General features: G+C 45.9%; 1 protein-coding gene across 2 annotated transcripts in view; it reads right to left on the reverse strand.

Annotated features, from left to right (window-relative positions):
- FBXO3 (F-box protein 3) overlaps positions 1-8,432 on the reverse strand; it is a 94,817-nt gene extending 86,385 nt beyond the window's left edge. Inside the window, exon 1 of one of the 2 annotated variants that reach the window (XM_085643518.1) lies at positions 8,032-8,432. In XM_085643518.1, the coding sequence (XP_085499644.1) occupies positions 8,032-8,153 (122 nt within the window). In that variant the 5' untranslated portion in view covers positions 8,154-8,432. The remainder of the gene's footprint in view (positions 1-8,031) is intronic. The other variant, XM_085643519.1, reaches the window with a different exon arrangement.
- Positions 8,433-18,162: the final 9,730 nt, after the last annotated feature.

Raw genomic sequence — 18,162 nt, forward strand, 5'->3', positions numbered from 1 at the left:
GACAGGTAAAGTGTCACTGGAGGGCAGGGGTAATAGGAGTGTCAACCCTGGCTGTACATGGGACATTTAAGAATGCATTGGGTGCCAGAAGACGGGAATAGGGGCTAGAAGTATTACACTAGACCCAAGATACATTTTGAAGAGGCGCAATGTCACAGGGGCTCCTGTAAAAGCACTCACAGCATCTCTACATCACAGTGGTATACCTGCACGAGCCACTCACTCAAAACAAGCATTGGCATAGCCAATAGGTCTCGCCTTTAGGACCTTATAAGTAAAGCACAAACCTATCCAAAAGGCAGTGGAACGCTGCAGAAGGTCGAAGATGAGCATAACGTCAAGAAAGGTAGCTGGTTTGTGGACTGTTGTATTATGATCTATTGTTCTTTAAAAAGGTGCGTCTTCAACTATTTCCTAAATTGTAGCAGCGTTGGAGTGAACCTGGTGGGTATGGAGATGATGTTGTAGCTCCTGTGTGCAAAGATAATTGAGGCCTGCTGCCTTGTTGATTTTTTTAGAAACTTCTTAGTCTGCAGTCTGGTGGTGTACAGGCTGTGAGTGTGCCGAGATCCCCCAGAGATGGTGAGATTGTCTGCTAGATACGCGGGGATGCTGGTTGTGATGGCATTGTCATTTACAAATGCTGGTATTTATTTAATTTGTAAATGATGCAGCTGGTTTTGAATATGGCTGGGGTTGGAAAGAGGAGAAAATCAAGTTTAATCAGGATGGAGAAGTGATCAAATTACTTCAGGCCCTGGATGGGACACACTGGTGTGTGTAGGATGCTCCTAAGGGGTTCTACAGTGGTGCCTGGAAGGCCATGTAGGCGGGCATTATCACCATACACATGTGAATGGGCTTGGGCAGCAGTTGTGAAAAACAATTTAACTTTCTTTAGAAGAGAGAACAGTCCATCTTTGTTTTTTCAGCAAAGTGTTCCCCAAGGGTGAGGTTTTGCCATATAGACTGAATCCAAGTGACTCGGCGTGCAGTGAAAGATGGGATTCGAAACCCTCAGGGTTCATGTCAATAAATTAGGTTTGTAATGTTTCTGAAAAACATAACAGGAATTCTTTCTAGGCTGGCTTACGCTTCAGTAGGCACTGGACATACAGGTTTGGATGATGTGCTGGTGGTGTTTGAGGTGTGGAATGTCTGAATCAGAGGATACTTTCAAGTACAGTTGTGTATTCAGCATGCTGCCTAATCTTGATGCTTTTATCTGAGAGTGGAGCACCAAGCAGCTCCATGTCACATAAATGTAAAAAGCTGGCAATCAGCAATAATCATAAGCCCCTCTCCTGACATATCACCGACACCTACATGAACATATCACTAGGTTAGTGTGAGCTAAAACGTGTAAAGTACTGTGGATTAGTACACTACTTTACCAGGCAGACTTTGAAAAACGTATTGTAAAGGTATGAAAATATCCACAAAATTACATGTTGATGGGTGTCTGCCACATTAATAAGTCCCATGACATGCCAATAAATACACCAACTTTCATGCACATTAGACAATGGAAATATTCATATTATTCAGTCAAATGAAACATGGTAATATTTGTGGATCCAGAAGCCCCTTATTATGCCTACAAGTTTGATTTACATAGTCCAGTGAATGAGACGCTAGATATTTGATTGAGTGCTACAATTACTCAAATGCTTTCTCTAAGTCGATAGACCATGGTACATCATTCCCCTTAATTAAGGTCTCCACTTTTGCTGCCCTGATTGCTTCCCCAATTCTATAGATGAAGAGTTTGCTCCATAATTGTATTACAAACCAAAGAGACGCCTCTTTTGGGCCAGACCTTACCACTCTCTGAAGGAATTTTGCAACACATACAAAAACTATTCCATAACTTTATATGGGCTTGGAAGAAGCCATGAATACTTGCCAAACAAATGTACAGGCTGGTTCAGGAGAAGGGCCTGGGCATCCCAAACCCAGCAAACTATTACTAAGCGGCGCAACTGCAGTATACTGTAGAGTGGCATCCGAGTGGTAGGGAGAAGCATAGGTTCTCATAGACCAAACAACAGGCGGCTCACACATAGAAAAATAATCAAACTTTTTCAAAAAGCATAGGCCTTGGAGCTTGGATTTGTGCCCAGTTACATTGGCAACTATGTGGGCATGGGATAAGGGGTTTGTTAAGAAGGGCCTAGTTACTATTCCATCACCCATGTCACTGATTAAAGGGGACCCAAACTTCACATTGGCTGTGAGGGATGACACCCACATCAAATGGCAAAGGTTGAGGTGTAAAAAGATTGGGGAACTGTACGACTGGGAGAGACTAAAATCTTTTGAACACGTTTAGTTGTAATACTGGCTCACGAGGAAGAGAGATTTAGGTACTGTCAACTGTGGAACTGGGTTGCCCATCATTAAATTAGGCAAGCAGCTACTAGACAATTATGGACATTTGAGAAATAGATTATCATCAAGTCAGACGATAAGCACACTCTTTCAAAAATATAGAAGCACTTGCAACAGGGACAGATACACAGGAAATCAGCAGAACAAAAAGAAGTGGAAAAAGGAACTGAGGAGAATACTTGAAGTCAGTGAATGGCATGTGGCATACCAGAGGGCAAAAGTCAGGGCAGCCAGTGCAGCAGTAAAGTAAATCTCAATAAAACTGACTTCATATTGGTATCACATTCCCTACATGAGTTGAAGAAGGTTAATACCAGAAATTATTGCCAGGAGAATGGGTTCGCTTGTGCCTCTTATGTGGCACTCCTATGAACTCAATAAATACTGGAAGGAAGTATTGAATGATATTGACTAGATGTTTGACTGCTCAACAATGAGGGACCGAGTCTACATCATCTTTGGGCTACATGAAAAACTCAATTTTCCCTGAAAACCCCCAAAGGGAAAGATGATAATGAGTTTACTATGTGCAGCCAAGCTGGTGATAGTAGTAGCGTGGGGTAAAAGCAAGGCCAATGGCTTTCCTAAACTTGGCAAATAATGGGCATCGAAAAGATATCAATGACAGTGGAGTAAAGAGGGTCGGACTTTGAGAAATACTGGGTACCTTTTCTGAAACGTCTGACAAACCATTTCACTGAACCTACATGCCTTAAATACCCTCTGGTACTGTGACTAACAGTCACGAATGAGGTGGGTGCACAAATATACATTTTTTCAGGCGTTGGAAGGGAGAAAAGTAGGGTTAGAACTGGGGACTTGGGATAAATGAGCTAATGCTTCCTTGAAGAGTTGCACTGAAACAATACTAAGAGAGGCGGTGTAGGGCGAATGGTATGTCATGCTTCCTTGAAGAGTTGCACTGAAACAATACTAAGAGAGGCGGTGTAGGGCGAATGGTATGGGTAGTAACAGTTATGAATTTCATTTGCTTACCTGCCGGCGAACAGGATATAGGCAAGCATATGTGTTTCTTTTTGTACCTCCCAAAAAAAATGATTCATAAATGGTCTCTCTACAAAGGATAGTGGTTAGTGTTTAGCAAAATGTTCAAAAGTACAATTCTGAAGACGAACCTAAACATTTTAATACTGAACTGCTATATCTAAGACCAAAATTCACACTGGCTCTTGGAGAGGGTGACAACAATGTAATGTTAGATTACTAAATACTTAAAAACCTGTCAGGGAATATCAGCCAGCTTATGGAATGCCAAAGCTGAACACCATACAGTAAGACCCTCTAGCAAAGTGCAAACATTAGGAAAGATTTTCCTTAATACTCATTTGGTGATTATGGCTAGTCGATCTATAAGCAGCAAAATGCTGGTAAAATGTTATTTTAAAAAAAAAAAACGCAAAAATGTAGGCATGTAATCAATGTATTTGTTTTCCATGAAGGCTTTTCTTTTTGTAGAAATTTCCAATCAATTGATTTTTATGATAATCCATCTAGCAACGTCAATGATGTTAATAGGCTAACTCAAGGGCAAACAAAACAGTATGCATCAGAGTAACAGAATATCTATTATGGCTTACAAAGCACTATAGTGGATCAGCCTTAATTAGAATAACCACACTCCTTGGTGGATTAAAATTAATTCAGTTGGTGACGAAATAAACCCATTATGCTGGTATGAACATAAATTACTGAGTTTCTTAAATCGAAGGAACCAGGAGCTTTTTTAAATAGGCCCTGCACATATACTTCCAAATACGATACGAAAAATGTCAATGTGCAGTTCCTATTTGTGAAGGAGTGTTCAGGTCAGTTATGGATTGCCCTCACACACCTCAGAGAATGTCATGCTTCATCACTGGGCCTGCTATTCGTCGGGCCGGTGCTGCAATGCTCGACGGGCACCCGCGAAGGGGCTCTTTAGCGGAGATATTTTTTTGATAAAGCTGTTGGGTTTGTGAAGGTATGTGGACAGGGTAGTGCAGCGATTGTGCAGTGTAGTTTAAAATAGGTCTAGTACTGCCCTTAGGAATAATTTTATTCTGGGGGTGCACTAACCTAGCTAAAAACTGTGAGTCCTCCCTGGAGGTAATGGTCCTGCAGGGTCTATCTGGTGCAAATGGTCGGCATGTTTCTTGCCTAAGAAAGCCCCTAGCTGGTCTGGTAGCAATTCTTCAGGACCGTTGTAAAAAAGGGATGGTGATCTCGACTCTTACACTACCGCAATGCTGGTTCTGAACGTTACGGTGTAACCAGCGTTGCTGTTTTTCACCAGGTCATTTGGCCTGGAGTTCTGTGACCCCTGTACTCTGAGGTCAGAGAAGATGGGGGAGTGTCAACAGAACACTGCGTTGCTTGTACCGTAGGGTGGTGTGGCAACTAGCTATCGTCCTACCCTCGCTCCGGTCCCCGTCCGGAAGAATTGCCAACAGACCCGCTAGGGGGCTTTCTTAGGCAAGAAACATGTCTACCACTTGCACCAGGTAGACCCTGCAGGACCATTACCTTCAGGTAGGGCTCGCAGTTGCAAGCTAGGTTAGTGCACCCCCAGAATAAAATCATTGCTAAGGGCAGTATTAGACCTATTTTAAACTACACTGCACACTCACTACAGTGTCCATATACCCTTACACACCCAACGGCTTCATCAAATAAAGATCTCCGCTAAAGAGCCCCTTTGCGGGTACCCGTCGAGCATTGGGCCTGATCCTTGTTTGGCTGGTGCTGCAATGATGTAGCATAACATAAATTATTGAGGTCACTGATTACATATGAATACTCTTCAAATTACTCATGACAAGGGCCATATTTATGTAAATAGGCGAAATTTCTCGTTTCATAAACAATGTAAAATCTTACAATGAGCCAAAACAAATAGCCTGAAAGATTATAACAGAAAAAAAATGTATTTAAATATACGATAATTTACGTAAAAACACAGATATCTTAAAATCGTAAAGTGTAAATAAGGGGTTCTATTTCAAATAGTGGGAAAAGATAGTAAATATAGTTCAGTCTGGTGGTTCCTTACTATTTTGGGACCAAATAAATCTAGGTATGCAGATGCTATACCATTCTACATATCTTTAGTCCCATACATATTTTCACTCGGTGTATGGGACTTTGAAGCCCCTCGTGAGATGTTTTTCTATAGCCCTAACAAAGAGCTACTGAAGTCATTAACCATAGAAGCCTCTACAGCAGCTAGATCTGTATGTATCCCAGCATGATTTTATAGAAAATACCCCAAGTGGTGCGCTTAACATCTCCAACCACTCTATAGAAGGATCATACTAAATGGAATAATTACTTATTCCTGGAATGGTTCCGTAATTAAACCCATTTTCCAAAGAGGTAATATAAATGATCCTGCAAGTTACCATTTGATTTCACTGATGGACATGGCCAAAAGGTCGCATGAAAATGTGTCCTAAAAATGCTTAACAATGAATCCATCAATAAACGTTTTGTTCCTCTGGAACAAGCAGGATTCCAACTTGGTCATTCCACAATGGAGGAATGGTTTGTGATTTAGGGTAGTGTTCAAAGATTTGTAGTGGCTGCATGGACTCTACATTGCTGCTTCTTAGACTTCAAAGGTTTTTTTGACCATGTAGTTAATTCACAGTTATGATCAGGAAGGGTTTTTGTGAGCGGCTCATGGGTGGCACACTACATGCTGCAGCCCATGGGAGACCTCTGGGGTACCTATGCCCTGGGTACCTTAGTACCATATACTAGGGACGGATAAGGGTACCTTGGTATCCAATCTGGGATGTACCCAAGAACTGAACATAACAATTTAGGGACAAAGCAAATAGACTGGGGTCCTGATTAGCAGGATCCCAGTGAGACTAGTCAAAAACCAGCATAGCACAATTCAAAAAGTTGGGGTAACCATGCAGAAGGATCCTATCTTTCTACAGTTTTAAGCATTTTTTTTTATGACCTACCAGTGGCATTTGCCAAATCACACACCTAATCTTTCAAAATTGAATTTGTTCATATTGGTTCCCTTTTCTTTGCTGGTTATACTGTCGTAATGGACTAAACCCAATATGATTCAAAAGAAAACCTGATGCTTTTAAAAGTTTACTGTAACACCAACAGACTACAAATTAAAACATACAAAACAAAGATTATCTGTGTTAGCCAGAAAAACATAACATTTTCCCTCTGTGGCTAGCAGAAACAAAATGTAATATATTTTGAGAGTTAAATTGTGCTTCTATGTGGGGTTTTCATCTAATACATAATTGAAAGCTATTGCAGGAAAACGGTACCAATGCTGCTGTGTGGCTGTAAAATGCTAATGTTAAATGGGCATACAAAATATTCTGACGTTGAAATTATGTTCATGAAAAATCTAGTGCAAGTTTACTGATGATCAGAACTGAGCTACTTTATTAGTTCTTTGACGTATTAGTAAATTGCTATTCACTACACATTTTAGTAAATGTAAAAGATCTCAGTAGGATTAAGTTCACCAATATTAGCCTTTTGGAGATCTTGAAGGCTTCAGGTAGGACACTGGCTCAAATGTATAAAAAATTAGCCCTTTTCATGATTTGCAGGTTTTACCCATGGGAATTACTTTAATTCAAAGAGAAAGGGGGCAAAAAAGGATTTAAAAATTGCGTCTCTGGAGAGCACAAGTCTCGATTGGGTAGATTTAAACAAAAAAAAAAATATTCAGGTGTATTCGTTAGAGAGTACCGGGATTCACCAAACAATGTAAACTACAATCCCAAATCCGTCCATATGAAATAGCGTTCTTAGAATGAGAGTAGGTGTTGATCTATGGTGGCGAAATGGGGAGTTATTATTGCTTATCAAGGATAACGATGAAAAACGTATCTGTTTTAGGCGGCTCATTTTATCGGACTACAGCGTTCTTTTAATCGGAGCTAGAACGAAGTTCCCTTTGTTTTTAAAATGCAGTTGTTTTACCCATAAAGAGGCTAGGAAACTTAATGGTGAACTGAAATATAATGATGTAGTCTATGCTATATGAAATTTTATTTCGACAGTGAAAATAGTTTTGTGATGTTTGAATTTTTAAGGGATTCTCTATTAACTTAATATAATCTTAAATACAATCTACCTACCATTTTTGTAGCAACGTAATAATGAACAGAAAAAAATGTGCTAATGACTCAAACGCTAGTTTGGGCTGAATGAGCGACCGCCAGTAAGGAGCTAGACATTTTTGACGGGCATCTTAAAGCTAACTTGGGGGTGTGGAGAGACGTGCCAACAACTCTATTGCCTGTACGAGCAGTGATGCCAAACACGTAATGACTAACTGAGCTGCCAAGTGGACATCCCCGTGTCCTGTGTGACATCTTCCCCGAGAAACCTGCAATTTGCATATTTTCAGGTGAAGGTAAAGTTTTAAAATCCCAAAGTAGCAGTTTATGTCAGCTAAAAGCCAAGACTGGCTCCAAGCGTCAAACGTAACAGCGCCCAACTTCGCACCATAGAAAGTGGAAAGTGCATCAGCTGAAGTAGCTCCCACTGTCAGGCTCCTGCTCCCTCTCCACTGCTAACATCGACCCTCTGCACTCCGTGTCGCTCTTCGTCGCTTCCCCTACACCCTCCCTACTACCCGCCCCCAGCTACCTGGTCAGGTCGCGATAGTCCAGGAAGGACAGGATGAGCAGCAAAGGGTCAGTGGGCAGTGTGTCCAGGCTCAGCACCACGGACGCCGCCATCTTCAGACTGTCCAGGGCTCGCTCTCTCATGGAAACTGAAGACGGACTAGCTAACGTTCAGATCGGTTGTCCTGGGTCGGCTCTACGTCAGCCATCTTGTGAAGATGCGGTGTCTGCTGCTGCCCTCTGTTACTGCAGCGAGGTGCCTTGAGCGAATAGTGCGTAAGCCGCAGCTCCCTGCACACAGCAGTGCTTGGGGCTTGTGGGGCGGATGTTTGTCCCATTAACCGCCGGTGGTATGGCCTGAAGGGGCTTGGCTGTTGCCGCACATCACCCCAGGTATTTGCAACGGTGAACGGCACACGAGGTCATAGGTCAACCGGGTGCGCTGGCAAGGCACCCTATCGGTCGGAAGCCGCGGAGGGGATCAGAGTAATCGTGCCTTTCCGTTTGGCCACAGTGTGTGGCAGCGCACCGCCCCAGCAAATCGGCAAGGCTGGGGCGCCGTATTAGCTGAGGCATTCTGAGGAACCTGATGTCTAGGCTACGTACAGAGGAGGTTGTTTCTCTCGCGTAAATTGCGCCGCCTAGGGGTAAGTCCGCGGATCAATGGGTAGAAAGTGCTGGTTGCTTCTGTGGGCTTGCGTGGGTCTGGCGTACGTTCACTTAAACTTCGACTGGGTGCTTAGAAAGGCTTGGGCATGGGCGTTGGAAGTGTGGGGGACATATCCCCCTCAGATTTTGGAGGGGGGGACAAGGGTGGGGGGGACGAGGGGACACAAGAATTTCCCCTCGCCCTTCTGTTATTCGCAGGGCCCTTAGCACGCAAAAGCGCTACCTAATGGCCCTGTACTTGACTTGCCTGGAGTCAAAGAGGCCACCCACCTGGCACCCTCTGCCTTTTGTTATACTGCAGTAAGGCTCACACATTGTGGGAAGGGCAGAGAAGGAAAACTGGCATTGGCATAGCCAATAGGTCTCGCCTTTGGGACCTTATAAGTGTTTAGCCATGCAACAGTTGCATAACTAAACACTTATAAGGTCCCACAAGCGAGACATATTAGCTATGCCAATGCTTGTTTTAACTGCTGCAATCTATTTAAGCCTCACGGAGAACATCAAAGCGGCCGCGAAAGTGATCACGATCAAACAAAGCAGCCCTGCGGCAGCGAAAATGAAAGTAATCGCGGTAAAGCCAACGCGCGTGCCCGCGCACCTGCACTGTAGGTCTAGGCTGGCCTGGTAGCACTTTTTGGAGCCCTCACAAAATGTCTCGCCAGACCAGCGCATGCGCTGGGTCAGGCGAGACCTAAAAACGCTGTCTCTTTTCCTTCATGGGAAGGACCGTGTCCACTAATCCTGATCTGCCTCTGGCAGCTGCCCTCTCCCTCTCCTTATTCCTTCATCTCGTTCTGTCTCTGTATCGTTCCTGCTTGCGTGCTGATTTCAAGAGGCAGCTCTTAAGGTACTCTCTCTTGCCTCTCTTTTTCTTTATTTGTTAAATGTCCTCATTTTCTGACTGTTTTCTATTTTAAAGAAAAACCTCGGGACGGAGAGAAAAAATTATTAAATACCTAAATAAAGCAATACAGATTGGTCAGCAGACAGGCCAGATTGTTATTTACACCCACACACATCAGCGCCACTTTACAGAGTTTGCCAGTGAAAGCACTACGGGGCAGATTATCAAGAACAGCGTTAAAAATTATCGCCGGTTTAGCGACAGAAAACTGCCGCTAAAGCGGCGATAATGGGCTTGATAATGTGCTCTGGAGAATTCCAATAGAAGCCCATGTTCCGGTGTGAACCTGAGCTTATATTGAAATTCTCCAGGGCATATTATCAAGCCCATTATCGGTGCTTTAGCGGCAGTTTTCTGCAGCTAAACCAGCTATATTTTTAACGCCGTCCTTGATAATATGCCCCCATTTTCTTTTTATCTTCTTTCTTTTAACAACATTGTTTTCCCAGGGTGGGAAAGTACACCATTCCTAAAGAGACTGCAATACCTGGTTGATGGGTAGAGTGGAAACTTTTAATATGATCGTTTTTAACAGTTTTAATTATTTTAGCTTATAAAACGCGGCTCTGTATTCTGGGATGTGGTCTTTTTTTTAAACCAAACTGCTTACATTTTGAAAGGATATAAGCAATGGGTATTAAAACGGGTCCCTTCATGGTCCTGTAGCCATGTCCTGAACTTTTCAGGCAAAATCACTTACTGATTTCTGAATAATGAGTTTAAAACCGTTAAGGTAACCATGTTGTTACTGATTACAGTTCACATGCTTTGCTTATTCTTGCATTCCCTATGAGTGTTTGCATTTTCCAGGGTGTTGTACATTTTGTTTTAGGCCGCATTTTACTGTTGTCTAGTGCATAGTTTGAATTTAGTCGAAGCACAATTGAGTTGTAGCTGAAGGCAGTGCGAGTTTCTCTCAGTGGGGCAGTATGGTGTTCAGTGTGGGAGAGGATGTGGCACTCTTGCCAGAGCTGCTGAATTTGGAACTGGAGAACCATGTTCAGCCTTCATGACCAGTCCACCAGACCACACTCCTGACAGCTTATTCCAATGCTACATCTTAGAAATCCCGATAGACCTTAGATGCCCAGGTGTCTTAGCACCCGCAGGTGAACCCTAACGGTGGCAAGTGTACTTAACCTTGAAGGCCTGTCCACCAAAATCCATACTGCAGTTCACTTCCAGTCTTACAGGCAGACATACGAAGAAGCACACCCTAGATCAACAGTGAATCTGTCACTGAGGTCATAAGACCCTTGAGGCCAGTCCACCTCACCCATTGGTACCTCCATTGGTCTTTTTCCAGCACTAGTAGTGCAACTTGCCAGGGGTTGGCAATGTAGGATTTGCATGCACACCAAACTTAGGGGGTGATTATATTGGCGGTGGGACCGCCACGTCGCCCCGTCAGTGGCGGTCCCATCGCCATTGGTGACTGCATCACAGTCCGCCATATTACAATGGCAGGTGGTTCCCTAGCAGTCGGAAAGACCAACCGACACGCACCCGACGGGCTCCTTGAGCCTGCCGGTGCGGTGGAGAGGCTCGTGGTTCCTTCAATGTTGGTGGTGCCTACCAGGCACAGCAGTAGGGATCACAATGTCCCTTATCCGGCAGCCTATCCATGGCAGTCCCCCGCCATGGAAAAGCTGGCGGAACGGGACATTGGAGGCCCGTAGCAGGCCACTTTACCCCCGTCCCCCAGACACTGGACCTGGGGGGCATCTATGATGCCCCCCTACATATCACTGCACCATGTGGCAGGCACCGCATTGTGCCTGCCACGTAGTGCAGTGATATATGTAACATGTCCCTTTTTTACATTGCGGCGGATGATGCAGCCAGCAACACCTGCTGCAATGTAAAAGATTGGCACAGCGAACACCGTAGTGGCGGTGGCATTGTAATGCCTATCGTGTGGCCGCCACCTTCAAGGCCAGCGGTCCCATTACCAGATTCAATGGCGGACGGACTGAAGTCCTCCTGCCATCGTAATCAGCCCCTAAGTTTGCAAACATCATTCCACCGGACTGATAGCTGACAAGACGTGCTGAACTACAGATCGCGTAAATGAAGCGACTGGCTTAAAACCCCAAATTTATTGAACACCTCATCCTTTTACCTCATAAATCTTCAAGGCCGCCTCCTGATTCACCAGGACTACAACTTTGACTGAGAAAACCTTCTCACCCGCAGATATTAACCAAAATCTGCGCTTGGGCTATATACCCATCTGCACTGTCCTGAGGAAGACCCGCCGTGACGCTTATTATATTTTGCGCAGTACACGGGGTCGAAACGTCGACGCACCCTTGTATGTCTACACAATGCTTCTGATCACAGATTAATTCACATAGGATCTTGTAGCATATGTAAAAAATCATAAAGACATATCAAGAAATAATGTACCTTTCTATTCTACTTATTCACTTTTACCGCATTTGAAATATATTGTATATACTATTTATGCTCACATGTTACTTTATCACCACAAGTCACCAATATTTTGCTCTTTTGAACTTATGTATTACGGCAGCCCATAATACTTTATTCCCTTAAATTACCAAATTGCTAACTTTTTATTGGTGTGTGCTTTTTTCCTCATTTATCTGATATCTGTTACATGTAATGAATATTTTTTGAACTTTCTAAAAGAAATTAGAAATTCCCGACAGAACCATTGTATTTATATAATAAGGTGGTGCCTACCAGGCACCGCAGTAGGGATCACGATGTCCCTTACCCGGCAGCCTATCTATGGCAGTCCCCCGCCATGGAAAAGCTGGCGGAAAGGGACATTGGGGGTCCATAGCAGGCTCCTTTACCCCCGTCCCCAGACACTGGACCTGGGGGGCATCTATGATGCCCCCCTACATATCACTGCACTATGTGGCAGGCACCGCATTGTGCCTGCCACGTAGTGCAGTGATATATGTAACATATCCCTTTTTTACATTGCGGCGGATGATGCAGCCAGCAACAGCTGCTGCAATGTAAAAGATAGGCACTGCGAACACCGTAGTGGCGGTCGCATTGTAATGCCTATCTTGGGGCCGCCACCTTCAAGGCCAGCGGTCCCATTACCAGATTCAATGGCGGACGGACTGAAGTCCGCCTGCCATCGTAATCAGCCCCTAAGTTTGCAAACATGGTCTGTGCTTCATGCACAAACACTTTTAACATGTGCAGCCTGCTTTCGGGCCACTGGAGTTATGCAGCAATGGAGGCCAAAATTATGTCGCAGTGTTGACTAAGTTATGCAACAATAAAAAGGCTGCAGCATAATGCGGTACATTTTATGATACTTTATTATTTTGACATATTTATACATATTAACAGCCTCTGCAAAGCTTTCGCCTCATTAGTACATGTGTAAAATACAAATAAAGCAGTGGGAAAGGTGACCAGTCAACCTTTGCAAAGGTAACCATTGTAATAAATGGGGTAACCCAGTATAGTGTCAAAGGACCTGGGTATCGATCAGTAAAGAAAACAATTTCTCCCAGACACTCCTAATTACACTCCAATTAATACCTGTAGGAGAGTGTAGTATGCAATCAATTCATACAACCGAAAATATATAATGTAAAGACACATTCAACAGGGAAAATCTCATAGGTAAGAGGCCAACCAAACTCAATTAAATTGCAAACATCAATTTATTTCCCGCTGAGTCATATTCATAAAATGAAAAACATACACAAAGGCATAGTATGCAGCATGTGATATTAACGCAGTTATTTCCAAGAAAGGAGAAAGAAGTGAAAGTAGGTGCTCATGTGTGGGGTAGAGAAGGAAGATGAAGATCATCAAAAGGCATTCAACGGGCCTTCCCATAAGCTCAGTCGCAATATTAATTTTTGGTAAATGTTTCTCAATTGGAGGCACAGTGAAACTTAATCTGTGGTTGGACTAGGAGGAGAGTAGCTGTTGGGTGTAGGCTCACTGGGGAAATGTCGACGTTTCGACCCGGACGCAAAAGGGTAAGTAGACTCCTCTGCTGCTGGTTTTCCTCAGGATAAAGGAAAAAGAACCCGAACACGGTTGTGGTGTGATGAAATTAAATTCCAGGCTGTACTCTGTCAAAATATCCTGAAATGACTTCAGGATGGGAGAGAAATCACCGCGAGGTACCGCTGAACTGGAGCGGCGTGAGACCTTCTAATCGTATGCTGCCATTGGTCCCCATGGGACGTTCAATTCTTAATTTAGAACAAGTAGGATACGTACCGCATCCGTCGGTGTCTCTGAAGGTACAACCTTGACTTTGGTTGGCCTCTTAAATATGAGATTTTCCCTGTTGAAAGTGCCTTTACATTATATATTTTCGGTTGTATGAACTGATTGCTGTAGCGCTCGCTAGCTTCTCGACAAGGTGCAGGCGGCCATATCTGCGTTCCCTTGGGTGGAGTGCCAGGAAGAGGCAGGGTGGGCGGCATAAAACAAGTTATGATCCCTCAGGTCGCAGGACACTACAAATCCCATAAGCCCCACAGCGGAAACACCGGAAAGGGAAGCTCGCATTTCGGCCGGAAGAGACGCTACAAAGCCCCGCCCCTGGTTCAGCGCGGGGCTTTGCAATTTGCCTTGCAGCCAGGTTCCTGCCGTAATCCTTCTCTGCCGAGTTTCCCTGTTCGAAGCCGCTGAGCAGTCTCTGCCGTTCCTGATTGCAGCCTCGCAGCGGGTGTGTCACGCCGCTTCTCCGCTGCCCTCACTTCCTCGGTTCGTTATTCAAGTGCCGATGCCATTTTTGCCTCCCTTGAACATTTACTCACGGAAGAGGGACCACAGAATCACCTATTATAGCACTCGTGGTGGTACGGAGTCAGGCAGAGCGGATGGTATTCCCCGCAGGACTGCTGTAGCTCCGTGAGCCACTTTCCCTGGGCTCTGTGGGTGACTCCGACTCCTTCGAGTATCAACGGATTATCAGGTATTTAGGTTGGATCTCTTTTGGACTTGTGCGCGGTTGCGCTGCTTTGTTTTTGGGACTATTATTGTCGTGGTTGGTGTTCAGGGCCCTCATCGCTGACAGGGATATTGTATCCGGATTCAGTGTAGCCTTCCTGGACCCTCCCGTGTTGACTGCACTGTTCTCAGATCCGCTTGCCATTGTTCTGAGTGAGTAACCGCAGGCATAGAATAGTAGTATATGGTACGCACTACTACAGTGATTAATCATTTATTTTCTCTCCTGTGTGCATACAGTCTCATCCTGCTCCCACGAATTCTACACATCCCCCAGGGCCATAGAGGGTAAACAGGAGAAGGAGAACAGCTGGCAGTTTCCTTTTTTGTTTTATCCACTTCCCCTTTCCCCGGGGTGCAGGGTCGCGTGGGAGTTGTACATACCCTATGCGCCACTGTGCTTTGGGGACGAGGGAGGCTATTCTGCACACCATTGTTCCCGCTGACGATCCTCAGAGGTTAGTGGCTCATCACATGCATATGCCATTGACATCCGACAATTGCATACTACACTCCTACAGGTATTAATTTTAGTGTAATTAGGAGTGTCTGGGACCAGTTGTTTTCTTTACTACCCTTTGCAAAGGGCCCTACACTTCACAGCAACATAAGTCACTTTTCATTTAATAATTTGTCATCCGTTTGAGCTACAAAATTGTTTTGGGGGAAATCGTTAGATTATGCAGCAGATGATGTATTATGTGGCAAATATTATACAGCCATAGTTAAGTGGAAAACATTTTTCCACTTAACTTAATTTTGCCCCAACATTGTAGTTGATCAATTTGTAAGTTCCCAAACCCCAAAGTCGAGTTTGGGCACAGTTAGCATTTTAAAAGCAGTCCTACAACACAGGGCTACTTTTAAACTGACCTCAGGCTGCAGCAGTGCACACATGCAAGTGCAGAAAGGGCTGCTGGCCTCTAAACTGCCATGCCCTATTATATTCTAGGGACTTAAAGGTATATCAAATCCCCCTGCCTTATTATGTACTAGGGCCTTATAGGAGAGGTCATGCCAATCATAGGGGTACCCTAACCCATAGTGCACCCTAGTGTATGTAGGTGTTTTTACTGAATCTTTAAGTGTCTCTTTCAGAATAGCACTGGCTGTTTAGGCAGAGGCCAAGGTCAGTCAGTCAGGTACCACCAGTACCAGTCAGCAAATAGTTGGGGAGTGCCCAGGGCACAGAGTGGCTTTGGAACTCTAGAGAAACACAAACTCAGAATTTAAAACATAACACCATGGTCGGGGGGTTCTCTTTAATAATCAGAATTGATTTATATCCTAATGAACCCATTTTCCAACATTAGGATAGGGAAATACTGGGGAAAAATCATAACGTTCTAATCTATACCTTGAAGTTTTCATGCAGCTCTTTGATGACGGTTAATAGCTCACTGTTCAATGTTAGGATTTTAACTTATAAACTGCAAATACCAAAAGAATCTCTCACACAAAAGCAGTAACTCAATGACCTATTTACATGATATGCATTTTGTGATCTGTGTGGTACACGTTCTTTGCAGCAGTCATATTACCCCACTGAGGCTACCTTACCATGAGTTAAAACTTCCACTAGACAAACATTCGATCTCTCTCAATAAAGAACATTAATCACCAAAGTTATCTTCACATTTTTATTGTTGCCTGAAAATTGCTGGAGACCAGGAATGCAGCAGCAGGTACTTTTCAAACCATAATGCACTTGCAAACACGACGCCCCCACCGTAAGTCAGCGGCCTTTGTTTGCTTTGTGCATGAAGATTCAAGATTCATATACATATTTTTTTTTAAACATTTGGTCTCATTACTGTATGAATGTAAATGGCAATAAAGCATACATGCAAACTGTGACTACATGCCTGCTTTTCTCAATATTTCACTTCAAAAGTATGTGATTGTATTTGTTTAACGGGCGGTGATTTGTATAGCGTCACTGGAAAGTCCACAAGGTTTTCCCTGTCCCCCCCGTCCCACCCCGAATTTGTGTCTCCTACGCCCCAGGGCTGGGGGGCCGCAAGATGTATCTGCGTGTGAAGAGAGGTGGGAGGGCTATACCAACGCCCTCAATCGGCCCCCAGTGTGTGCCCGGTGCAGCTAAATGTTTGAGCTGAATCCGTGGGGGGGGCTGTGCCTGCTCTCTTCTGCTGTGCGTCCACCTCACCCCCTCCCCCACACACACACACACTTGGCAGCTTTCACTGGCACCCACTTCAGGCCGGGCTGCGGTCTCCTAGCTGTACAGGGGAAAGGAGCTGGCGCAGTAGAGCGACAAGGTGTGCTTTTAGTCTGCAAGTCAGTTTCCACACTGTACACCGCGACTGCACTCACTCGTAACACATCCCACCTGGGGATGGAACTGTGCCACTTTGGTTTAGAATGAGGGGCACGGGAGCTGGCGTAATGTCCCTGGGTGCGGCTCGGCAGTGGGCATGGGGGTGAGCGGCACTAACTCCCACACGGTACCCCGACGCTACAAATCTTCCTGGTGGGGCGGAGCTTAGCTCGCAGCGGAGATGGCTGCTTGAGCTCGGAGCTCCGGCGAGCCACACGATCGATTCGTCAACAATCCTGCTTCCAACGACGCCTAGAACAACTGGCGGCACCAGCGGAGCTCCATAGGGTACTGTGCAGTCGACCGGCGGAATTTTGAGCCCGGGCGAGCAGTGAAGCAACTTCTGGAGCTGGAGACCCGGAGCGCGGACTAGGCTGAAGATCCCCGACCTCGCGTGAGGAGGCCGGCCGGCGACGTGGTGTAACGGGCGGCCAGCAGCGGCCGCGGGGGACGGACTCGAGGCTCTTCGCGGCGGACAGGAGAGACCGGAGGCGTCACCCTGCAGCGGGCGCACCGGCGGCAAAGTAAGCAGGGTGCTGCTGGGGCTTGAGCGGGAGCTGCGGAGATCACTCTGGGGGCCCTGGAGATGACCACACAGCGAACGGCGCACGGAGGGTCTGCTGTGGCGGCGAGTGCCCCTGAAACTCTGAGCGGGCACGGGCAGCGGCGGACGGCGAGGTGGTAGCTGGCGAAGAGTGACCCTGGGGCACGCTGGAGGCACGCTGTGTGCAATAATTTGAGGCAGGCCTGGGCCTAATAGCAGTAGCAGCCTGAGCGGGGGAGACTAGCGCAACCCTGCTGCGGCGGCGCAGAGAAGGCAGCAGGAGGGGAGAGCTTGCCGTCGGGTTATAGGATGCCGGGCGGGAGCCCCTGATGGACGCTGGACCTGGCGAGGCGCTGAGTTGGCAATCGGTGTGCCTCCCGAGTTGGGCCTGGTGCCAACGTATCGAACTCGGAGGGAGTGGAGTTGTGGCCAGGCGCGCGGCCTAGCGGAGAAGCGGGACAGACGGCAAGAGACCGGCTCGCCTGGTGGAGGCGCCTGGCGGAGAGCAAGCAACGCGGGCGCCCACAGAGTGAAGGACGCGCGGGTGGCCATTGACCGTGACACAGCCGCGTGGAGACTAGAGAGTCCCCAGGCAAGACGGCGCTGCGCTGAGTCGCGTGGGGAAGCGCGATGGGCAAATCCGACAAAACCCAGTCAAGGCTGACGTTCGAGCAGCGGCGCCCCAAGGCACAGACGCCGCTGGAGGGGGCGACGGGAGGCGCGTCTG

Source organism: Triturus cristatus, chromosome 3_1, assembly GCF_964204655.1.
Source record: "Triturus cristatus chromosome 3_1, aTriCri1.1, whole genome shotgun sequence".
Lineage (NCBI taxonomy): Eukaryota > Metazoa > Chordata > Amphibia > Caudata > Salamandridae > Triturus > Triturus cristatus.